Below are 14,303 nucleotides of genomic sequence, written 5' to 3' on the forward strand. Positions count from 1 at the left end.
TACCATATTGTGCATGCTGTGAGTTTTAATGTTATGTATATGCTATTTATATTCAGTAAAAAGCTCCCAAGAGCTTATGTTTGTATTGTTATATGAGTACCAGTTCAAAATAAAACTTGAGTATTCATAAATGAACAGACAGAAATGGTCTGAATAGATTTTTAGAAGTTTTCCTCTAAACGCAATTTGCTATTTCACCCTTTAAATCAGGGTTTTTCATATTCTGAATTTGAAAAAAAGTTATTATAAGTTATATGGTTTGCTACTGACCCCCTACGGATCCATAGAGGGTAAGTAAAATCCATAGGGGGTGAGGCCGGAGGCCGAATCCCCTATGAATTTTATTCACCCTCTATTGATCCGTAGGGGGTCAGTAGTTAACCGTATAACGAATTTATCGGCCGCTGGACTTTTTCTGAGGTGTTTTGCTGAAAAATAAACAATAAAACACAAAAATATTAATAGATGACGTCGCCATTAACGCGTCATGAACCCCATATGAAACTTACTAACCCCATACGGTCTCATAGGGGGTCACCATGTGACGGCGTTTAACCAATCACAACGTGATAATTCATCTGTGGTCCGATAATACAGTATATTGATGTCAAAGTTCAGGACCTAAAATGGCGTCCTGCATGAAGAAGATAGGTGAGGGGATTTAATGTCAAATTTGAATAAAATAATCGATAATTTTACCTTCACTTTCTGAATAAGGAGAGGGCATGAAGAAGATATGTGAGGGGATGTAATGTCAAATTTGAATAAAATAGTTCCTAATTTTACCTTCACTTTCTGGGTAAGGAGGTGGAGGTTTATCAGGCGTATTAATATCATCGTCTTCTTCCTCCTCCTCCCCTCCTAACAGAACAGCGATATCCATTTGTAATGTTTTCAAGTGATTCTGAAAAATAACATTAATCATGATGAAATAGTTCCATTTGAACAGATTATTCAACTTTTTAATTTAATTTTGAATTTACAGAACTAATAAACATAACAATTTACTGGTAAATTATCTTTACAGTTGACCTGCCTCTGTGTGGCTGTAATGGTTGACGGTACCAGTTTGCAATCAAAACTAAACTCATTGCTTTGATATTTTATCCACACAAATATCTTATTTTTTTATCATTGTTCACTACTCTATTTACAACTTTATGCAGTAATTTTTGAAGCTACAGTAGTTAAAAATTCTTAAAATGAATTTTCATGTTTAAAGTCAGTGCATAAAATGTCTCTTGTGGGTATTTTCACCTTTGGGATTTTTATTTTCTTACCGATGTGTGCTGATTTTTACCATAATTTCTATTTTTGGCTTATTAAGAAATAATACAAATTTCATCTGGCCATTGATTAGCTTGTTTCAATTGTTTTACAATTTTTCATGTGTGCACCTTGATTAGCCAACTATATAGTATGGCTCATTAATGATGGGCATAAGATGACCTATAGTTCCTTACATTCATGTCATTTGGAATCTGTAGATGGTTTTCTTCTTAGTGATCATATCACATCTCCTATTTTTATATATCATTTAATAATTTTCCTCATCAAACTCAGTATGAACACATGCTGTCATTTTATTTGCTTCAAAAACTGTCTTCTTTATTGTTAGAATAAACCGGTTGTTTCATAACTATAGAATAATAGAGATTATCGCTATTTTGTGCATTTTTCTTTTGATCTTTTTTTGTGATAATTTTCGTATCATGCTTCTCGCTTGAGATGGAAAAATTATCTCTAGAAACTAAGGAGGCCATGTGGCGTTGCTAATGAAATTGACATGAAATTGACAACGTCGTCATAGGTAAAATAGCGATAAATAGATTATCATTGGTCATCTCAAGTCGATTGCTTTTCTCACTTTCGCTGTACCAGCCCAAGCGAGAAAATCAATCTCGTTGAGATGATCAACGATAATCTATAAATATCATATGGCTTTTTCAATATCACATCAGTATCAACCAGACACACCAATACAATCCCCAGAGCTTTGAACGACGGATCATATTGTTTGAAGGTTGATATGATGTGAGATATTGAAAAAGCCATATCATATACACTTTATTGTATAACTCACATAGATGTTTTTATGTGACATCATACAGATTAAAAGTGTGATAAAGTCTTGATATCATATTAAGCATACAATTTTTCTGTGTCTACTATTAAATATATAATACAGGTAAATACAATGTACCATACCTGTCGAGTACTGTTAGATATATAATACAGGTAAATACAATGTACCATACCTGTCGTGTACTGTTAGGATCTGGCAAGGGTGATCCTGGTCGAGGAGGCACATCAGAAGGCACATTAGTTGGTTCAGGTTTATTTAAAACCACAAGAAGTTCCTCAGATGGTGTCATTGCTGATTTAATTTGCATTTGTTCTTCGGGGAAATCATCGAAATCTATTAGATTTGTAACTTCTCCGCCCCTATTTCGTTGTTTGTTTCTAGTTGTGATCATTTTAGTTAAAGCATCATCTAATAAAGTGTCCACAAGTTTGTTTGTCAAATTATCACTTTTAAAATTTTTCTTTACAAACTTTTCTTTTTCTTGCTCATTTGCATTACCATTCATTAAAATGGTATCAGAACCATTCTGTAGAACACTATCTTTGGTTCGCTGAGGTTTGGGAGCTACTGGCGGAGATTTCTTTGATATAAAATTGCGTTCATTCTCTACCAAGTCCACCAGGATTTTATCTGTAATTTTATCAGCCAACAGTTCTTGTTCATGTTTATGCTGGTCATCTTCAAAGTTTTGTACATTCTCGTCCACTTCTTGGATAAGTTGATTTAAATCCTCCTGGTCAACAGACGTATCTCCACTTAAATTACTTTCCATACTGCTCCTAATTAAACTTTCCTGGCTTGTCCTCATCATCTTTGGAAGAGGAGCATTGGAAAGGTCATTTGCTGGGACCATTACTCCATGATTTGGTCGGCATGTGAAGTATCGCTGACCATCATCATATGTCCCGTCATTTCTACCCTCTGGAGATTCTAATTCTACTCCCGCCCAAATACCAGGAGCAAATTTTACCCGTCCTTTGAACATGAGAATACCACATTTTCTAGTGCCATTTGGACCTGTTACTTGAACACGATCTCCAACAGTATAGTTAACGAAATCTTCTGTTCTTTCATCATCTTCAGTAGTTGACGGAGGCTCCTCATCTCTAGGAGAAGCCAATGGAGTTTCCTCATCCTCGTCAAATTCTTGATCTGGTCCAATCAATTGATCAATATCAAACACACCTCCAGGAATCATAGAAGGAGATTTATCAGGGGAGGTAATTCGGGTTGGCTTCTTTTCTATTTCCGATCGATCAGATTCAGATTCTTCAAAGAAACTTGAAATGCTTTTACCACTGGATGGTCTTGAATCTGTTTTTGTCGTGGAAGGCGGTGACTTTGGTTCAATGTCACTCTCGTCATACTCATTGTTATCATTATGGACATTATTTAAAGGTTTAATGAATGACTCATCATCGTCAACATTGCTATATACATGTTCACTTATAACTTCCGAGATGACATTTTCTGTAATGGATCGTGGAGATGGCTGAGGTTTCAAGTCTATCTTATCTGGAGGCAAGCTTCTGGCACTAGTGATCTTATGAGATGTCATCTCCTCGGTAAAGTCATCCTGATAAGAGTAGTCCCTTGGACTCCTATCTGTATCCTCTCTCGGGCTTTTCACCTCAGATTTTTGAGATTTAGGTAATTTAAGCAATGCAGATGATGTTTTGTCTGTGTCTGCTTCAGAAATTTCTTCTTGAATTTGTTCGGTGAGTTCTTCTTTAATGGATTCATCTTCCCCATTTGTAATTCTCTTCTTTGACTCTACTGTTGCCAGAGATTTAGATGATTCACTTCCTTCAGAAATTTTGTCCAATGAAATTTTTGTGGGAATTTGTGATTTTGGAGGTGTTGGTCTTTGGTCAGGTGAAATTGGTTTGGTCTCTGAAACAATAATACAGAAAATTTATAAGAAAAAGAAATTTTCTCATTTTTAATAATATAAGGCTTAAATCAAAGCTTTAAAATTTACTGGACAATTTCTATTTATTGTTGGAAGCAAACAATTGTAATATTATAGTTTATCATATATATTGACTGATGTTCAATTGGTCTGTATCAAATTCATTTGTTGTACCAAACCTTTTAATAGCTTTTCTGATCAATGTACTGTGTTATCATACAATAAGTCTTTTTTCCATACTTTATCAGAAGAAAATTTCACTGAGTTTGAAAAGTAAAAAAAATTTTGTACTCTACATGACTTTCACTAAATTTTAGAATGAATGTCATTTTCAATAAATTTTGTGTGATAAACTAAGGAATGTTACAAAATTAAATATATGGGAGTGATGAGAAACATTAAGATCCTAACCACCCATAAAATAAAAATATCATATTAATAAAAATCCTCACAAAAATTTGAATTCTCACACCACACCAAATTTTGAACAGCTCCAACAGGGCCGTAGCGTAATGGAGGCAAATGAGGCAAATGCCTCACTTTTGAAACGACGATCAAACTTTAGAAGTGTCTTTTTTTGTTAATTTCATGTATTTTACATTTAAATTATCAATATGCGAATTTCGAGTTTCAAACTATCTACCGACACACTTCATACAGTGTTTCCAATCTGCAGCAGCGATTTTGAATATAATTATTTTACCATAGCAGTGACGGTAAACAAAAAATAAGTGTCCCGATTACAAATCAAAATACAAAAATTGAAACAAATCTTATTTATGTCGTTACAAAACTGGTTGAAGACGGGTTCTTTAAAGAGAAAAAAGATGAAAAGGGAAACTCATGAGTATGCTGGCTTATAACTTTCTTGGTTTATTTTTGAATCTACCAATGTTTACACACTGAACAACAAACATGCTGCAAATGCAAATCGATAAAATAATTCATTGACCAAAAAATATAATGATTATTTATAATTGATTTACTGAACAAAATCATGAAGCATCGTTTTCATAAATATGGAAGTCTTTAATGTACAAAGCAATTCATGATTTTTATTTATCTTTAATAAAAGTATGAAATATATTTTTGGTATTGTTTGAAAATATTTTTTTCGTGTTTCTTTTTCTCTAATATTATTATTAACATTGTCTGGTTGTATGCTAGCGTGTTCCATTGATTCTATTGTGGTAGGCCGTGGGTTCGAACCCCGAAACGGTAGGTCAGACCAATGACTTAAAAATTGGTAGAATAATGTGTCCAGGTAGGTTGACATGTCTTCCAGCGAAATGTTTACATTTTTACAGATAACTTTTGATCACTTGTGACATTAGAACGTCAAACATCTGGTTGAGTAACAATGTTGGTCTAGTCTTCTCTGTACCTATTCTTATGGTTAATGATTATGTATAATACATGTATCCTAATTGATGCTTATAATATGTTCTCGTCTTTTAGAAGCTTATAATATAACTTGCTGTTGGAGATAAATATATATGTATATACATCAGAAGGTGTGTTGAAGCTTTTTTATAGTACAAATCACAGGAGAATCGTAAAGGTTTGCATGGTTGACCAACAGAGATTAACTTAATATTGAAACTCGTTTTGTTACTTGCTAGGTTAGCTAATAAAAAATTCTGCATTACTGTTATATTTTTTTGTTTTTTTATTATAGATAGTAATGCTGAAATAAGCTTCTTCCGTTTCATGCATCCGAACCCCCCTAAAAAAAAAAGGCCCAAAAATTTTTCGCCTCGCTCCGCTCGGCGGATTGCCTCACATTAAAAGGACATGCGCTACGGCCTTGTCCAATATAAGGAAGTTCAAACTTGTGTCACCCTACCAATTTATGCAATTGACTTCTCTTCTTATCAAAGAAATGTTAAAAAAAAGTAAGAATAGTTCACCTTTATCATCTAGAATTGAGGGTGAACTCTGAACAGATTCATCATAGCTTGAGTTACTAGAAGTTCGAGCATCCTCATTCTGTTTGAGGGGTGTTTTGAGGGTTTTGGGAGGACTGACTTTAGGTTGTTTGATCTGAGGTTTGACACTATTGACGGGTTCATGCTCCATTTCTTTCTTTAGCTCAGTCTTCAGCTGACTAATCTGGTTGTCGTAAGCCTGAAATTTCAAAAGGTTCGAAAGTTTTAATCATTAACACATTGTGACATATTGCAACTGTTGGCTATTTAAAAATAGTTTTTGTTTTTTAATGTGTACCTTAATCAATAAATGAGCTTTCTTAAAAATAGCAGAGCTGGACAAATATATTACTAATAAAATATTGAAATAATGACATAAAGAGTGTGTTCAAATACAGTTTCTTTTTCCTTTGAAACTGCAGGGGTTATGCTTAATCTGATCTGTAGTAGCATAAAGTTTGTTTATAAGAGATAATGCAACTGACAACCAAATTGCTGGCTATCTTGCTTAAATATCCAAGTCTCCATTTTCCAATCACTGTGAATTATAGAAGGTGTTGGGTACATTGCAGTTAGACATCAACCCAAAGATAAACAATAACCAAACAAGTATACTTATAGTATACTGTGGATTCATTATTATTTGTTGGATACCAATTTTCATGGATTTTGTGGGAACAGTTGAACCATGAAGTTAAATGTTGAATGAATGAAAAATTTTCCTATGGGGTGTATGCAGACTTCGGCAAAACTACGAAATCAAATATACATGAACATGTAAGTTTTCCTCAATCCACAAAATTGGTACCCACGAAAATAAATGAATCCACAGTAAATAGAATTGTTTTATCCTAATTTTCTTTCAGACCATGTAATACCTCTATACTTTCAGTATAAATAGAATTGTTTTATCCTAATTTTCTTTCAGACCATGTAATACCTCTATACTTTCAGTATAAATAGAATTGTTTTATCCTAATTTTCTTTCAGACCATGTAATACCTCTATTTGTTTCTTTAATGCATCTTCTTTACTTTTCAATATTTCCCTCTTCCTTCTTTTTCTCTCTCTTTTGAGTCGATCAGCAACTTGTTTTCGATGACGAAGTTCATCATTCAGGGCTCGTACACGACCTTCGAAATCACTGAGATCAGACATAGTTTCAGCATAGGATAAATCTATAAAAGAATAAAATAGCCATGTAGTTCTATTCAAGTTTACATACACTATACATAAAAGAAACAGAAATATGGAGTCAGCAATCCAACATACATCACATAGAAACAGAACATTAAGGGGAGCATCATTATTGAAGGCTAAATCACGGTAATAAGAGAGAGGATAATATGTTTGTACGTGATTTGCATAACATTAATTGTCCTTTTTATATCTATACAGCTAACGAGTGTCCTTTACTGGTATATCAATAATGTTATTCAATGATATTGATACAATTCTTAAAGAAAATGGCAAAACTTCCTTGCTAAGCTATGATAACACTACTATAAAGTGTGTCAAACATGAAACAACTGTCATCAGACATGAAGTTCAATTACACTGTACAGCTTTACAGTATGGAATTTTTCTACCAAGTATCGTAATTTTTTTGAAAATAGAAGCTGAGTGATTTGTACAAAATTTTACAAATGAACCAGTGAAGAACAGACAAAGATTTTAGAGTCTGCAGTTTGTGCAATAAACATCCACTATCCAAAATATATATCTGAGGTAAAAAGTGTGTATGATACATGCCCTAATACATTTTTTGTTAAAATCCAAACACTTTCTGTTTTGTTGGCCGACCAATTATTTTGACGAAGAATCATTTTGAAATAGAAATTATATTTACCTTTTTAAAAAAAATAAAAATCTTAGTTTATCAAAAAAAAAATATGTAAGTAAATTTTGAAACTGCATGTGAACAGTTATGGAAATTCAAGATCTTTTAAATTTGTGACTTTTTTCTACAGTATAACTGTGAATTCATCGTTATTCATTAGATACCAATTTTCGTGAATTTTGTGGGCATAGGTAAACCACAAAATTAAATATGCAATGAATAACATTTTTCTATAAACATGTATGCAGACTTTAGCAAAACCGTGAAATTAAATGTCGATGAACATGCAAGTTTTCCTTAATCTGTGAAAATTGGTATCCATGAAAATAAATGAATCCACAGTATCTGACCTACTTGTTCCAAATGAGTATCAGACCTTCTTTTCCCACAGTAATCAACAATTAAACCAAACTAACCTGTATGACTTTGTGATATTGATTCCTCAGATTCACTTTCTGAACAGCTCCTTGTTTTACTGAACAAAGAGCGTGGCGAGGAAATATTTCTTCCAGCAAGTGCCCCCATTGGAAAACCACGCTTGTTTAGCTTGTCAAGCGGAGACCGTGGGGACTTTTTACTTTTTGTTTGTTGAACACTAGTGGCATCTTCAAAAGTTTCACTATACTGGCTATTAATGGTGGCAGAATCTGGGGCCTTTGACCTGTTAGAAAATAATATAAAAACAATACTTGTAAATGTGAGAATAAGAGAATAAGTTCAAAAATAATTTCCATATTAGAATTTTTGTAACATTGTAAGACTTCATTCTTGTAATTTTTCATTAATAAATACTGTAAATTTAAACTAAAAATAAATTCAGAAATTTTCAAGATTTGTTTGTTAATATCAGCAAACAGAAAAAAAATCAAAAAATACTTTCAACAGTAGTTCAATTCAAAATTCAAAGTGATTCTGATGGCAGTCACTTAGTATTCACTTAATATTTCAAATGAGAAAACAAAATTCTATCCTGGGGAAATCATATTTTTTCAAGTGTGTGTTATTTTGGAACCATGCGTTCATTTATCCAGTAATTTATGGAGATCAGGCAATGTTCAAAATGTTGACAATGGGAGGCAACTCTACAATTTCTGACAGTTATTTCAGTAAAGAATTTGAATACAAATTTTGCATGCATATCATTGTTAAAAGCAAGCATAGCTAGTTAATGCTTCTTTTTTTTAATATTTATCTAACCTGAATGTAAAATAACAGTAGACTTACTTGCGACTTTTGACAGGTGTGGTCGATTCTGACATACTATATTCTGACTTGACTTCTTCTATAATGGAACTTTCACTTTCACTCCTTGCTAATCTCTGTCGATCTTCTGGAGAACTTTCACTAGCACTGACTGGACGTGGAGTATTTGTTATCGACTCATCCTTTGCCAAACTTATTGCTTCAGAAATAATAGTATCATCCTGTGTCACCGATGGGGGATGAGCTTCTGCAAAACAATAAAATCAGTTACAAATATATTTGTAAAATTATTTTCTTATATATAATGTGTACAAGTATGAATGAATTGATTACTATTGTCCATTTCAGCAGGAATTTTAAGTATTCATTTTGTTATCTGATGTGTCACAAAGTAAATAAATAAATTGACATTTTCAGATACCTAAATTTGTGTGTAGTTGGGTTGTTATCACTCTGGTGTATTCAACATTTTCTTAGTTTGACAATACAAGTTAGCATTTTTCAATAGAATTAACAGCAGAAAATAATGGTAAATTTCTGTTATATCTATTTAGAAGCCACATTTTTGGTACAAAATCTTAATTTGATAGGTACTTCACTACTAAATTTCAAAGCACAAAAAATTAGCACAATTGTTGGAAACTGAATTAATTGAGTATTCAAACATTTACCTTTGACCTTTGATGGAGTTTTTGACTTTTCAGGTTCTTTTTCTTTCTTTTTTCCTCCTTTTTCGTTATGATCCCAAACTTTCAATGCTTTCTTCTCTAATTCAAACACAGCTTGTTCTTCCTCGTCCAATCTTTTCTTCCAATCTAACAACTCTTTGGCCGATTTCTTTCTCTCTCGTAATCGTTGTTCTCGTTTTGTCAGGTATCTCTCGTCCAGGTGTAGTTTCTTCAACTTATCCAGACTCTTCTCTCCACCAGCAGCTTTTGGTTCAGTGTAAATCTCAGAGTCAGACTTATAATCTACAAAATCAATATATTAAAGTGCTACTTTGACCAATCAGATATCAACAAGAACTATACATTTAGAAATAATTGCATGTATTTATTACTTAGATCTTTAAAGAATAGACAAAAATACAAAATTAATTATTGCGATTTTAAGAAAATCAGCTTACAGATGCATGTATCAGATATCAGAATGTGAGTTCTTATTATTACAATACCAACCCAGTCACATTAATAAAAACCTCGCAACAATTTCTGAATTAACAGTAGATAAATTGCCATTTATTATAAAAGAATTAAATGTTTTTGTAGTACAAGTATATGCTTACCATGCTATAGATGCTTACAATGTTAATTTTAAATGAAGTTGATGATATCTAACTGTAATAGAATGACACTGTTGATACTGATAGATTCTACCTATAAACATAGCATGTCATCAAACACTCTGGATTTATTAATATTCGTACGATACTAATTTTCATGGATTTCATGGGAACAGTTGGAACACAAATTTAAATGTTCAATGAAATACAAGTTTTTTTAGCAATGTATGCAAACTTTGCAAAAACCATGAAATTAAATATCCACAAATATGCAAGTTTCCCTCAATCCACAAAAATAGGTACCCAGGAAAATAAATGAATCGACAGTATTTCTAAACTAAATATTTGTTTTCTCTCATTTCTAGCAAAAGTTTGTCCTTTCCATATTCTGTAATTCTTTCTTACCTTTTCTTTGAGATGCTTCATTATCTGTATCTTTTTCATCTTCATTCTATAAAAAGTAAAAAAATATTAAATTCTCCATTACTGAACTCAATGAGGGGAATCTGAATATGGTTAGATTTCTTCAATTTTTACCCCTATTCTACTAAGATTTGATTGGCAAATAGAACGAAATTTTTCTTTGTTGTCACTACATTGCATGTAACTTTCATGGTTTTTTTGAGGAATAACTAGAAATTATTTAGATGGGAGCCATCTCTTTGGGTTCTGCTGTAAATAACATGAGGTAAATAATTGTATCTTTACTATAGGACTATGGGGTTGTCAACTGAACCAAAGTTTTTGATCTTGACCTTTGACCTAGGAAGTTGTACACACATTATGGCACACCCTCTAATATACATGTAAGGTGTAAACTTAGAAATTATAACAGATTTCAAGATATAGAGCAACCCACCACTAGACAATTTCTTCATAAAATTTTATTATTTTTTTCATTAAAAATTTGTAAGGGTTCCGCGGAACACAGTGTCTCGCCTATTTTTGCTGTAAATCGCAGACTCAACAATAATGAGGAAAAAAATCAATAAAAATATTCCTCTTGTTTCTATTTTATGATTGTAAGAAAATCTAAGTCCATTTAAAGTAAATTACAGAAAAAACGGAGTAATCTTTTTACAAACTTTACTTCTGGATACAATCTTATGATCATAAATAAGCTTCTATCCAAGTTTGGTACAAACCCAGGATAGTTTAAGAAAGTTATTAAAATTCTAAAAACTTTAACCACAGAGTGAATGTAATGGTTCCCAACAGAAAAACTAAGTCCATTTAAAAGTAAAATGTGGAAAAAATGGATTTATTTATTTACAAAATTTACTTCTGGATACTATCTTATGATCATAAACAAGCTTCTGTCCAAGTTTGGTACAAACCCAGGATAGTTTAAGAAAGTTATTAAAATTCTAAAAACTTTAACCACAGAGTGAATGTAATGTTTCCCCGCAGAAAAAACTAAGTCCATTTGTAAGTATAATACGGAAAAAATGGAATTTTATTTTTACAAAATTTACTTCTGGATATTATTTTATGATCATAAACAAGCTTCTGTCCAAGTTTGGTACAAACCCAGGATAGTTTGAGAAAGTTATTAAAATTCTAAAAACTTTAACCACAGAGTGAATGTTTTGTTTCCCCGCCGAAAAAACTAAGTCCATTTATAGTAAAATACGGAAAAAATGGAATTTTATTTTTTTACTTCTGGATACTATCTTATGATCATAAACAAGCTTCTGTCAAAGTTTGGTAGATATTCAGTATAGTTTAAGAAAGTTATTAAAATTTCAAAAACTTTAACCACAGAGTGAATATTTGTTGATGCCGCCAACGACGGAATGTAGGATCGCTTAGTCTCACTTTTTCGACTAAAGTCGAAGGCTCGACAAAAAGGAGCTTCTTAAGTCAATAATTGTATTCAATATGCAAAGTTCTTCTTTATCAAAAAATTTCAAACCATTTAAGGAAAGAATGTGTATATCAAGTAAAGATTACAATAAGGTACATACCACATAAAATTCATCTTCTGTGTGGACTTCTGCTGGACGACCTAATCTACCACCCAGCTTTTCCTTAGTCTGAAACATAACATGCATTCTTTAATATAAGAATTTGTAAATAACATTAAACCAAATTGTACTTATTCCAAATATTATTTGTATAATATTAAATGATGTTAAATAATAAGGAATTAATTAAACAGAGGAGAAAAACTTATTGAGTAAAAAGGTATAAATTATGATTACTTCCCTTTGAACATTCCTGGTTTTTTTTATTATTCAAATATGATGAAAAATATAATCATTTAAGTTTGCTTATACTTGAATATACTTATTAAAAGGCTTATAACTTTGCCTTAATGTCAATTCGCATATCTTTAACAATAAATTACTTCTCAACCTCAATGGTTATATTAGAAAAATTAAGTTTCGAGACACCATTAGAAAGAAATGGCAAAACAAGACGGAATAAAAATATATAATTTTGGAACCTAAGTGGGAAAAGCAAAATCACAATACCAGATTTCTATATCTCTGCTGAAAAAAAGATATATATGCCAAAAAATAAAAAATTTAGAAAAAAGAAAAGAAAAAGAAGCTTTAGAAGTCTTCTAACAATTTAAAAGTTCCAAGAAGGATAAGAAGGATGATGAGCAATAACCAGTGTTGTATTTTACAAAATCAGGATTATAGGCAAAATCTTTTCAACTTCTTACAGGTAAAATAAAATCCATTTCATGATTTGTAATGCTCAACAAATTTCTTGAGTTCTCTCCCCTTACTTGTTTAGTTGACTGCCTGAGTCGGCTGATTTCTTCCCGCTGCTGTAATAATAACTGTCTTTCTCTTGAAGCTTTTTTGTTGGCCTCTCTCATTCTTTTGATCTCAGCCTGAAACATTCAAGAAATAAGTAGGTGCATAAAATTATGTACATTTCAAACCTCAAAACCAGTTTTGGTGTTTTCCGTGTGAGCCAAGACTGTGTGTTGAAGACTGTACTTCGACATAAATTTTTATTTTACTTTTACAAATTGTGACTTGGATGGAGAGTTGTATCATTGGCACTCATACCACATCTTCTTATATCTATCACAAGTTTAATTCAATTTTCTGTGCCATTGACTTTTGATTATAATTAAGAAGAATATTATTTATAGACAGATGAATAAGACAATTAAACAAAAAGCATTAAATAACTGTCCTTTTCAACATACATCTTTTCTTAAACACATGTGTGAAACCAAAACAAAACTTTTCGCAGCCATATAAAAAGAAGCCATAGAGAAGAATTAATGGCTGACTTGAAGTTTGCAATACTGCATCGGCCAACATGATGTAAATTTTAAACTCCATATAATTGTTATTTAATGTTCCTTCTTACTTAAATTTAGTAATGAAATTTTACCTGTTGTTCTTGAAGTTTCATCTTAAGTCCTCTTTGACGTTTTATAATTTGTGGATAGGAATCATCAGCCCCTTTGTTCCTTATTCTTCCTTTTTGTTGTTCTAACCACTCTAATTCTGCTTTGGTTTTCTCTACAAGTGCTTTTTCTCTAAGTTGAAGGAGGGATGTCTGGTGTTGGGCTCTCATTTCCTCTTCCTTCATAAACTGTTTCACCATTTCTTCTGTAAATTTGTTAAAGGAATCTTCTCCCAGAACATATGACCCTAGATCATCTACCGAAATTCGAGGGGTACTTGGCACTGCAAATATTATTAAAATTCTATAAGCTTAAAATATCTCAAATGAGTATTTTTTTTTTAGAAAATAATCATTAAAACGTTTGTTATTAAATTTTAATTGGCACAAAATTTGTTTCTGAAAACACATTTTTCAGGTATGTTAAAAATTAAAAGATTAAGAATATGCTTAAATATGAGTGTATGACCATTTTCAAGTTTGTCAAAATAAAAAGTTTTTTATTTTAGGATACACAATAAAAAGTTTTTCTATTTTAGGATACAAAATAAAAAGTTTTTTTATTTTAGGATACAAAATAAAAAGTTTTTTATTTTAGGATATGAATGTATATTATTATATCATAAACTGTACAATAAAATTTCTCATCCCTAAGTAGTTAAAGGACTTATCTT

General features: G+C 31.7%; 1 protein-coding gene across 3 annotated transcripts in view; it reads right to left on the minus strand.

The window, feature by feature from the left end:
- The window catches only part of LOC134708469 (centrosome-associated protein 350-like), a 108,463-nt gene that overhangs the window by 1,901 nt on the left and 92,259 nt on the right, over window positions 1-14,303 (minus strand). For all 3 annotated transcript variants that reach the window (XM_063569022.1, XM_063569023.1, XM_063569024.1), the window contains 11 exons: window positions 13,615-13,913; window positions 12,992-13,099; window positions 12,219-12,287; window positions 10,657-10,702; window positions 9,641-9,940; window positions 8,991-9,216; window positions 8,183-8,427; window positions 6,929-7,104; window positions 5,909-6,125; window positions 2,259-3,979; window positions 787-904 (listed from right to left, as the gene is read on the minus strand). In XM_063569022.1, coding sequence (XP_063425092.1) covers window positions 787-904; window positions 2,259-3,979; window positions 5,909-6,125; window positions 6,929-7,104; window positions 8,183-8,427; window positions 8,991-9,216; window positions 9,641-9,940; window positions 10,657-10,702; window positions 12,219-12,287; window positions 12,992-13,099; window positions 13,615-13,913 — 3,525 coding nt within the window. The remainder of the gene's footprint in view (window positions 1-786; window positions 905-2,258; window positions 3,980-5,908; window positions 6,126-6,928; window positions 7,105-8,182; window positions 8,428-8,990; window positions 9,217-9,640; window positions 9,941-10,656; window positions 10,703-12,218; window positions 12,288-12,991; window positions 13,100-13,614; window positions 13,914-14,303) is intronic.

This window comes from Mytilus trossulus, chromosome 2 (assembly GCF_036588685.1).
Source record: "Mytilus trossulus isolate FHL-02 chromosome 2, PNRI_Mtr1.1.1.hap1, whole genome shotgun sequence".
NCBI lineage: Eukaryota > Metazoa > Mollusca > Bivalvia > Mytilida > Mytilidae > Mytilus > Mytilus trossulus.